Below are 11,824 nucleotides of genomic sequence, written 5' to 3'. Positions count from 1 at the left end.
ATTAAGGAGGAAGAAAAAACACAAACCACCTAGTAAGCTGCAACAAGACATGACGCCACAAAACAAATCTAATCTAAGATAAAGGATATGTTCTGAAATCTCAATCTCTAGGGACACTTAAGAATGTGATGTGCTTCACACGTGGATAAAGCAAACACAAGTTAACCAAGGAAAGCAATAAGCTAGCATAATGTAAAATTCATAATATTATGGTGATTCAACTTTCTCATATATAATGATGAATTCATACTCACTTTCTCAGATACCATTATGCACGCTTGTAATCTTAGGCTCTTATTGCCTTTTCTTTCTTTGTGGATATTGATAACTCTAAAAGCTTCTTTTCACACTAAGGTCACAGTAATTGGACAGGTTCATGTATGTTATACAAATATTATATTAACATATTTGGAGTTGCAATTTTGCATTTATTAGACGACATAATCGGTATAAAAATATTATTCATACACCAAATATTTTTTATATTTGTATAAACGGAGTAATTTAAATAAAGACGTCTAAAATATTTTTTTTAAAGATATTTTTTAGTAATTAAAATTTAACACATATAATTGATTAAATCGTGTTATTTTTATCAAAATTAAGTCAGATAAATTAATTTGACCGAAAAAATAGTAAATTAAATCTTAAACTAGTCTAAATTAATATTATTTTTTATAGAAAATAACTACAATATCTTTATTATAGAAAATGATTAAAATACTCCTATTATATATATTAATTTTAAGAATCCTAAATTCGAATCCTTTACTTATCTGCCGTCATAGGGTTATAATTTAGAGTTTTCAAAATTAATATATATAAAATAGGAGTATTTTAGTTATTTTCTATAATAAAAATATTGTAGTCATTTTCTATAAAAAAATATTATTTTAGACCATTCAAGATTTGATTCACAATTTTTTCGATCAAATTAATTTGTCTGACCTAACAAAAATAACACGATTTAATTAATTATATATGTCAAATTTTAATTACTAAAAAATATCTTTAAAAAAACACGTATATGTACTTATATAAATATACGGTTGTTATTAATTAATAAGACGAAGAAAATCTACGTTGATTGTTAATAAGATACTGGTGTTAAAATAGTGTTTATTATATAAAAAAAATTATAAATGTAGCAAAATTGTAACCAACTTATGCATATTTGGTTGACAATTTTGTAGTAGAATTGACCATAGCACTTGCAATCCTGTTGACTTACGACAAAACTTCTTTTCAATATATTTAAGAATTTGTATTATGATTTTCTTTTCCTTAAAAGCAATATTAGTAGAAGGATAGAAAGTGACCTCATTATGATGTCACCTTTTTCTATTATGCATGAGTGCACCATTAATAAAACCCACCATATCCTATGCTTAACAATTTAATTACACATGCCACAAAGTAAAATATTTTATTTGTTGCCAATACTGGAAAGGATGAAAAAGTTGTTGAAACTCAAAAGGTGTAAAGGTATCTACACTTTTATCAGATAAATTGTAAGTTGAACAAGTTCATAATCTACCATATCTGCAAAAAACTCAACTTTATTTTCACACTTAGCATGGCTACTCTTCCACTAGAACTACTATTAGTTTGATTATGATCTTACATCTTCTTATAGAATTTCATGTACAATTGTTGCTTATTGCTTCTTCCTTCATTTCCTATTCTTTTCTTGCTACTTTCCTTCTCTGCTTCTCAGAATTTGAGCCTTTGTTGATTCTTTTTTGCCTCTCAGAGCTTATTACCCTTTGGACCATTTTATCAGTTTCTTAAATCCTTAGCATGAAACTCAAATTGGTCCAATCCAAAATGGATTCCATTTTCATGTGCCATTGTTTTCTATTGTTTACCATATTGCAAACAGTTTTTGTTACAACTCTTGGAGATAGTGAAAGAGATTCCTACTGGCTTCTGAGAATCAAATCAGAACTTGTTGATCCATTAGAAGTCATGAGAAACTGGTCTCCAAGAACAAATCTGTGTAGCTGGAATGGATTAACATGTGAAGAAGTGGATGATAATGATGATGATGAGACACATGTTGTAGGCTTGAATCTTTCTAGCTCAGGAATTTCAGGTTCTATCTCTGTTGATTTCAGCAACCTCATTCATCTTCAGGAGCTTGATTTGTCTTCGAATTCTCTCACCGGATGCATCCCTTCTGAGCTTGGTAATCTTCAAAATCTAAGAACATTGCTACTTTACTCAAACAATCTATCTTGTAAAATTCCTGCAGAGATAGGTAATTTGAACAAGTTGCAAGTTCTTAGACTTGGAGATAACATGCTGAAAGGCGAAATTCCGAATAGCATTGGAAAATTGAGTGAGTTGAAAGTGTTGGGACTGGCCAATTGCAACCTTAACGGAAGCATACCAACTGAGATTGGTAACTTGAAGCATCTAACAACACTTGATTTGCAGGTTAACAGTCTTAGTGGCATCATATCCCAAGAGATTCAAGCTTGTGAAGAGCTCGAAAATTTCGCAGCATCGAACAACATGCTTGAAGGAGAGATACCCTTTTCTATAGGGTCACTCAAAACATTGAAGATTCTGAATTTGGCTAATAACAGTTTATCTGGTTCAATCCCTTCATCATTGAGTAGTCTTTCAAACTTGACATACCTGAATTTGCTTGGAAACAAATTGAATGGCGAAATTCCTTCGGAACTCAATGGTTTGAGCCGGCTGCAGAAGCTTGACTTGTCCAGAAATAACCTCTCTGGATCACTGACACTCCTTAACAGCAAACTACAGAATCTTGTAACTATGGTTCTGTCGGATAATGCTTTAACAGGTAGTATCCCAAGTGGCTTCTGCTTCAGAGGTTCAAAACTTGAGCAGTTGTTCGTGGCAAGGAACGAGCTATCTGGGAAGTTTCCATTGGAGATACTCAACTGCTCCTCGATTCAACAGTTAGATCTTTCGGATAATCGCTTCAACAGAGAACTTCCCTCCGATTTGGACAAACTACAGAACCTCACAGATCTTGTGTTGAATAACAACAGTTTCACCGGTTCTCTGCCTCGAGAAATCGGAAATATTAGTACCTTACAAGGTCTTTTCTTGTTTGGCAACTTCTTCACAGGAAGAATTCCAGATGAGATTGGAAGACTACAGAGATTGAACACCATTTACCTTTATGATAATCAGATGAATGGACCTATACCAAAAGAGTTAACAAACTGCACAAGCCTAAGGGAAATAGACTTCTTTGGAAACCAATTTTCTGGGAACATACCAGAGAATATTGGTAAGCTTAAGGACTTAGTTGTTCTCCATTTAAGGCAGAATGAGTTTTCAGGTCCAATTCCTTCAAGCATGGGACACTGTAAGATGCTACAGTTGTTGGCATTAGCAGATAACAGGTTTTCAGGTTCAATACCTTCCACATTCAGTTACCTTTCAGAACTTAGTACCATTACCCGTTACAATAACTCATTTGAAGGACCTCTTCCTACTTCACTCTTTCTTCTCAAGAACCTAAAGATCATTAATTTCTCACACAACAAGTTCAGTGGAAGTTTGTTTCCTCTCACTGGCTCAAATTCTCTCACTGTTTTGGACTTAACCAACAACAGCTTCTCGGGTCCAATCCCTTCTAGTCTAGCAGAGTCGTCGAACCTCGTTCGTATCCGGCTCGCGCAGAATTGCCTTACAGGAAGCATTCCTTCTGAATTAGGCAAGCTTTCAGCTCTCAACTTTCTTGATCTGTCATTCAACAATTTAACAGGGGATGTGCCACCACAACTCTCACTGTGTCATAATATCGAACACCTTCTGCTCAATAATAACAGATTCACTGGTCAAATATCTCCATGGTTGGGAAAACTGAAAGAACTTGGTGAATTAGACCTCTCATTCAATGACTTCCATGGCAAGGTACCTAATGAGATTGGTGAATGCTCAAATCTACTTAAGCTTTCTCTCCATCACAACAATCTCTCAGGTGAAATCCCTCATGAAATTGGAAACCTCACTTCTCTCAATGTCTTGAACTTGCAAAGTAATAGCCTCTCTGGCCTCATTCCATCAACAATTCAGCATTGCACAAAGCTTTATGAGCTAAGGCTCTCACAGAACTTCTTAACTGGTAAGTTATACTAAGATTCTTCTTCTATACATTTTTCATTTTCAATAACATATTATATACTCTTATGCTTAACATAAAATATTTAGTAATAACTCAAATCAGCTCCTAACAAAGTTTTAGTCAAACAATTTAGTCTTCAACAAATCAGTCTTTATATCAGATTGTTCCTCTATATAAAGGAATTGATCTGAGAATTTTAAAATTTTTTAAAAACTATCGTATCTTTAACATAATCTTTTGAGTCTTCCAATGTATCATTTCTAAGTCCAATAAAATTCATAAATATACGAAAAAATTATGTCAAATAGAGATATTTTCTTTCGACTATCTTTTGATTGTTAATATAATATATAAGAACCACTCCTACAAAGAGTACTACATCCTTGATATTTGATTTGTCTAATTTTTTAGACAAAATTTAACTTGAGAATTAATGTCTTAAAAGATTAAAAACTGATTTGTTAATTAAAATTCGTTGAGGATTAAATTGTTCGACTAAAAACTCTTTGAGAATGGATTTAGAATACTTTTCTAAAATTATACCTTTTATCGTATCGTATCTAATATTTGTATATGTGTCCATGTGACATATTAGATAATTTTACAAAGAAATCTTGTAAAATATAAATTTTTTCTTCGACTATGTTTTAATTGTGAATATATAAGAACTACTACTACAAAGAATACTACATTCTTAATATCTTATTTATCTAACATTTTAGACAAAATTTAATGTGAAAATTAATATGTCCAACAAAATAAAAAATTAAAAACTGATTTATTAATTAAAATTCGTTGAGAGTTAAATTGTCAAACTAAAATCTTTTTGAAAACGAATTTAGGACATGAGGAATGCTATGGGGCCATCAATTTTTGTGATTTGTAGCCATCAAATAGCCATCAATGATGGTTTTAATGGTGTAAGATTGGTGTGAGATTTCATCAAATAACTCACTTTTTTTTACACATGCTGGTCAGAATTTAACAAAATTGCTGGCCACTAGGCTTTTCCTTTAGGACATTACTCTAAAATGATATATTGTAAGGAATTATATGTATATTGCTGATATGCATATTAGGTAATATACCATTTGAGCTTGGAGGGGTAACTGAGCTGCAAGTAATATTGGACCTAAGCAGAAACCAATTTTCTGGGGTGATTCCATCATCCATTGGAAACTTAATGAAGCTTGAAAGACTTGATCTTTCTTTCAATGAACTTGAAGGTGAAGTTCCTCCTTCACTTGGCAAACTCACAAGCCTCCATGTTTTGAACCTCTCAAACAACCACCTTCATGGCAAGATTCCTTCAACATTTTCACAGTTTCCAATGAGTTCATTCCTCAACAATGATGCCAACTTGTGTGGACCACCATTATTGGTTTCTTGCATAGAATCTTCTAGTGAGAAAATTCAGATGTCAAACACAGAAGTGGCAGCAATAATAGTTGCCATTGTTTTCACTTCAACATTGATATGCTTAGTGATGTTATATTTAATGTTGAGAATCTGGTGCAATTGGAGAAAAGTAGCTATTGTTTCAAGTGAAGAAGTTGATGAGAATCATAAGAAGGAAGAGAGCATTAGATTCTGCTTTTCTGATCATAACACAAAGAATGGAGAGTATTTGAATATGAACTCCAATGATGCTACCTCTCTTTCATTTTAATCTCTGAAAAAATAGTATTTTTAAGTTTCTTTAATTAGTTCATCTCTTTTTTATTTCTTTGTTTTTAGTTCTGTTTACGTAAATTTTGATCTTTCTAAATAGTCCAAAAAATATTTATATAAATATCAAATTTTTTCGATCCCCTTATGTTACCAACAGCATTTCTGTCAACTTCTGCCAACTCTTATTTATAACTTGGCAGATAATATATTGATACCCTATACTTTTCTTTTTTATATATATAATATCAATTAGTTGATAAATTAAAAAATTTTTAAAATATAATATGATAACAATTTCTATCTTGCCTATTTAATTTGGCAAAAAGGGTGAGTCATGTGAGATATTACACATATAATATTCATATATACTAGTTATTTTGAATCTAGAGTGTACATTCCTATCATTTAGTTGGAATAAGGTAATTTTTTTGTTTCTCTCTTTGGTCTTCTTTAATATGTGTATAAATATTTATTGACTTAAACCAACATAAAGATGAATGGAATAAAATTTCATGAAATATGAAAATAAAAGTAAATTTTTAATATATTACTTTTTTTTATATAAAGTTAATTTTGTAAATATAAGTATATAACTAAATTTTATATTTAGTTACTCTCTTTGTTTTTATAATTTTATCAAATTTATATTAGATTTTTATATTTTTTTAATTGGATTTATACATTACTTTTAATTTTGTAATTATATTTTTTTGTATTAAAAGTATTAAAATTAAAAAAATATTCTTTCCAAAAAATATGTCAATTTAAAAACAATTAGGCCCTGCTCAGCTATATTACCTAACAAATTAACATTTGATGGAAAAAATAGAGACTGAAGTGAACTAATTAATCTCAATTAATAATGTACGGAATTTTGTTTTTAGAAGGCCAAAATTGATATATAAGATTATTATTATTGATTGAATCGTTCTTGTATTTGAATTAATCATAAGAAAGTGAAAATTCAAGTGTAATTACTTCAAGTTGATAGTTGAAAGTCGTTAGATGAAAATTTAGTCAAATCAGTCAAATCATCTAACTGCTCTCAGTTATCAATTTTACGTGAAGTCGACTGCATTTGAGTTTTTACCTTATTAAAAATGGTTTATTTCACTATAATTGAGATACTCCCATATTAAATAAGGTGTTACATAGCACTTGCACCTGAATCTTTGCAGAAATTGCACTCGCAGTTTTGTAAAATCAAACTCATGTAAAACATAAATTAGGATATTCTTCAGCAAATGAATAGGCTTAAGAGATGGATTAGCAAGTTTTTTTTTTTTAACAAAGATAATTGAGTATGAGGAGTTTATGTCATTTGAGCTATAACTCATTAGCAAAATTTAAAAAGATATGTGACTCAAACCCGCAAACTCTTAATTGAGTATGGAGAGTCTATGCCATTTGAGCCATAACTCATTAGCGAGTTGGAAGATTAAATAAAATAAAAAGTACATTACACTCTTAAATTATCCATCTAAATCTAATATTAAAATAACCATCATAATAAATTGAATATCCATTGTTCATATTGTTTACTTAACATCCCCCGGTAATAAAGTTATGGATTCAACAGAGATATTATTCACCAAATGAATAGGCTTAAGAGATAGGGTTGGCTTAAATAACCGTATTTGAGATGATGAGCAAGTTGGAAGACCAAAGTGCGAGGGTGAAACTAAGCTTTCATGATAGATGTGAAAGATCCATCCGCCTGGACCATGAGACAAAGGAGGGAGTTGGGGAATGCCAGCAGCGGAGCTGTCAATACTAGGAAAATCTATGCTGCCATCATTTAAGTTACACAAAACAAACTTGCCACTAGGAGACAACACCAGTAGAACATCATTTTTCAACATGTACATAGGCTCTAATGCATAAGATGAACGAGGATTAACGAGCAGTGGGTGGTGGGGGATTATGGCCAATCTAGTCCAAGATTGAGGAACTCCATACTCCTTCATCATCCAGAGAGTCCAATGAGTTTGCTTGGTCTCATAACAAACAGCAAGACAACCCCTCAAGATACCCAGTCGGGGAAACACACAGAGAGCATCATCTGAATCCCTACTGGGAAGCGGAAACTGACTATAAGTCTCTTTCACCAAGTCGAGGGAAAGAACTGCGACAAAACTAGTACGACCGCTGCAAAGAAGCCAATTAAGGGTGCCAGTGCCACTTACAAAAAGCCCTGCCGTATTCATCAGAGTATCCTCGTTATATGGGAAATCCTGAATTGTTCTCCAGGTAGATTTTGGGCCGAATGTGAAAATTCTGGTGACAGATCCACCTGATTTCTCGATCTTTTTCTCAACTAAGAAAAGCTTATACTTGTCGTTCACATGATCATAACCGAATCCACAGACGTAGAAGATACGACCAATTTCAAGCGGCTGAGATGTGAATCCGGTGCAGGGGTTCCACAGCATGGCACTCTCGTTATCGTTCAAGCACAGCAATCCATTACAAGAGCCAATGATGAGAAGGCGTCCCTCATAGGCAACTACTTTGGTGGATTCATGGGGACGGTTCTCGAACACAGATCGGACGGAGAAAACTCCGATTACGGGGTAGTATTTTTGCCAGGAGCTATAATAGGCAATACGCGGGTCGGTCAAGGCTGGATCCACCGCCATTGAACGTCGAAGGTGGTCCTTGGCAAATCGGGAACTGGAAATTAGGGTTCTCCATGAACTGCAGACGCTGTTCCTTAATCGAACAAGAGACCTTGCCGGAATCCTCAGCAGGATTTCCTCTATGAGCTCGTCCAGAAGAATAGGCGGTGGTTTTGTGGTGGTACAGCGGAGCAGTTCCGGCCACTCCTCGGTGGTTGTGACAACCTTGCCCTTCCTCGCAACACTATCATCATCGTCAGGAATGGGACCCCTCTTCATTCTCTAGAACAGCAGGAATAAGAAATTGGATCTTTTTAATGAAAAAAAAAAAATTGGATGGTGTCAAGGATTTAATCTAATTATTTATTATTTTTTTTTATTTATTTCGGGTCCTACTTATAGAATCAAATGTGAGAAATCACAATATATCTTATCTTATCTTAACGAGTTATCTTATCTTATCTCCCTTTCTAATATATTCAACATATTTATCTTTTTTTTTTTTCAAAAAAAAATTTTAAATAATTTATTTTTTAATTATTTAATTTTCATAATATCTTATTACAATTATATTTGTTATTCCGTTCTGATTTTAATTTTATTATGCTCAAGTAACCCTCAAAGATTTTATCTTTGAATTAAACATAGACAATATTAACTTGATGAAATTGTTAAAGTCTATAAAAAATATTCTTTAAAATTTTATCTTTGAATTAAACATAGACAATATTAACTTGATCAAATTGTTAAAGTCTATAAAAAATATTTTCTCAATAAAGAAAGATTTGTTTTTCATTTATTTAGTGTATTTGTTAACTTTTAATAATAAAAATAAAATATTAACAAAATAATTAAAAAAAAATAATCTCTTCTATCAGTAGATTATAAATAAAGGAAGTTTGGTAAAATTTTTATTTTTTTAAAGATAATCTTTTTAAAGTTGTAACATTTATGTTTGGTAAATTAAATTAAAAACAACTTTCAATAAATACAAGTAACAATAATTGTATTTGGTAAATAGTTTTTAAAATTTAAAAATATCATAATAGACATAAATGTAAGCATTGTTGTGACTAGAATAGGATAAGAATGGATATCCATTTATGGGCAATCCATTTTCTATGTTGAAATAAGTCCTTAGGATGAAGCAAAATAAATGTGGTTTGAAAAGCAAACCTATGTATGCCTATAAAAAGCATGATCTGAGACAAGAAAATACACACAATACAAATACAAAATCTTCTCTCTCTACATACAAAAGTTATGTGAGGTTGAATTATTGAGTGAGGGTTTGGTCTTTATTGGATTTCATTTGGAGAAGAGAGGAAGAGCGAAAGCTCTTTTATATTATTGGGTTGGGCTGGGTCTTGGGCCCAATATGGCTCGGTTTGTCTGGTTCGGTTCATTTGGTCAAATCTTAGGTCAAATTCTTTAAAAGTAGTATCAAAATTCTTGTTTTAATTAGTTCTACCTCACTAAATCATAAAATTCTATTTTCTAATTTATTTGATTAATAATTAATTTATTAGCTAATTATTCACTAATTACTCGGAGTTTACAAAGTTTACTCCAAAAACTTTTCATTCTCTCAAAAGGAATATGCGTTTCAATCAGAATGAAAAAAGTTGGATGAAATTTCGAATTAATTCTTTGCAATGAACTCAGACCATTTTATTAGACGCCCCTTTAATATTCTGAGACAAAAAATTTATATCTAAACAATCCATAAAAATAACTGGACAAAAACAGACCAACCTCGGCAACAAAATTTAAATCTTTTAAAATATATGAATAAGATATTTAAATTATTTTCAAAGATTTTATATGTGTAATAATTTTAAATCAGACAAATATTTTATGTTAAAATATTTATTATTATTTGGTATCTAATAATGTACTACAAGTATATAACTAGTATATAACTAGTTTTAATATTTTGGATTTCACTAAATAAGTATAGTAGTTATTTTAAATGTTTTAATATTTTAGATCTCACTAAATAAATATAGTAGTTATTTAAAATAAACTATATTAAAATATTAAGATTCAACAAGTGATATCACAAATCGATTTTTTGATTATTGAGTTCTGTCGTATAAATTAAACAGTAATAAAAATTATAATTTTTAAAAAGTTAAATGATTTTAAATTTTAAAATAACTACTATATTATTTAGTGAGATTTAAAATATTAAATTTTTTAATATATAATCAACAATAATTTGAAAAAACTCGTTTAAATAAAAAAATTTCACTATAGAAATATTAGAGTTTGAAAATGTGAAATTTTAAAATATAAATGACAAAATAATTTTATAATAATTTAATTATTTTTATTATTTTATGTAAAAAAAATTATTTATTAAGGTCTAAAAAATAATATTAAAATTTGTACTATCAAAAACTATTTTAAATTTAATATTATGAAAAAGATAAAAGAAATTTATATAATAACTAATTTGATTAATTTTAAAAATTTTAGGGATGAAAATGACTTGCGTCTGAACTTTTAGGGACTATTTTAATTATAAATAACTTTTTTACGTCAAGTGACAGCATGCTAGGTGTCACTAACCTGACACGTGGCATTAACCTACCACGTCATTATGCTACGTGGCACTGAACGTGCACGTTATTATCTAACTAATGGAAGAACCAATTTGACTTACGTTTTATATTCTAAGGACTAATATGACTAAAAAAATTATTTGAGAACTAATTTAAAAAATAAGTAATATTTCAGAAACGAATTTGACTATTAACATAAATAAAATTTAAGAATAAAAGATAAACAATAAATATTGAATATGAGGATAATTTCTCTCATATGAATAAGAGGGAACAATACTTTTCTAAACAAGTTAAACAAAAAAAAAGTTAATTTCAATTTTAAAAATCAAATTTTTAATTAATAAAATATAATCAGATTTTATTTTTAGTTTTCTCAACATTTACCCTAATTCTAATTCTCTCTCAACGTCGTTCTTCTTTTCTCTCAACGCTGGCGTTGGCTCTTATCCCTCGCGTCGCCCTCCTCAATCGCGTCTCGGTGGAAGCGTCCTCCCTCATGTCGCCGTCCACCGTTGAAGCCCGCCGCCGCCCATTGCCGCAGCATCGTCGCGCTGCCCCTTCATAGAAGGCATGCTCGCCACCCCATGCTGCCCTGACGGCCTCCCCTTTGCTTGTCACTGGGCTTGCAACCCTGCTCGCCTCGACAGACGCCCACCAACATGGTAACCTCCTCTCTGCAATACTGTTTTAATTTTTATCAATGTTCTAAAAATTGGACTGGACCGACTAATTAAACCGGTTCAACCAGAAACCGACAAGAAAAAAGGTTCGATCCTTATTTTAAAACCGTCAATTTTCGAATTGCTAAATTGGCCGGTTGGACCGGACCGAAAACTGGCCGATTCTGTATAAAC

General features: G+C 31.2%; 2 protein-coding genes across 2 annotated transcripts; one reads left to right on the top strand and one right to left on the bottom strand.

Moving 5' to 3' along the window:
• The first annotated feature begins 1,398 nt into the window (after window positions 1-1,398).
• On the top strand, window positions 1,399-5,817 carry LOC107619892 (uncharacterized). Its single transcript, XM_088502933.1, has 2 exons — window positions 1,399-4,111; window positions 5,191-5,817. Exons 1-2 carry the CDS (start codon window positions 1,801-1,803, stop codon window positions 5,778-5,780), a joined length of 2,901 nt encoding a protein of 966 aa, XP_088359059.1. The 5' UTR covers window positions 1,399-1,800; the 3' UTR covers window positions 5,781-5,817.
• Window positions 5,818-7,320: 1,503 nt separating this feature from the next.
• On the bottom strand, window positions 7,321-8,679 carry LOC107619891 (F-box/kelch-repeat protein At3g23880-like). The gene has a single exon (XM_016322129.3). The coding sequence runs from the start codon at window positions 8,677-8,679 to the stop codon at window positions 7,321-7,323; it is 1,359 nt and encodes a 452-aa protein (XP_016177615.1).
• Between the last annotated feature and the right edge of the window lie 3,145 nt (window positions 8,680-11,824).

This window comes from Arachis ipaensis, chromosome B10 (assembly GCF_059453495.1).
Source record: "Arachis ipaensis isolate K30076 ecotype BB chromosome B10, ASM5945349v1, whole genome shotgun sequence".
Classification (NCBI taxonomy): Eukaryota; Viridiplantae; Streptophyta; class Magnoliopsida; order Fabales; family Fabaceae; genus Arachis; species Arachis ipaensis.
This window is presented reverse-complemented; position numbering and strand designations above follow the sequence as displayed.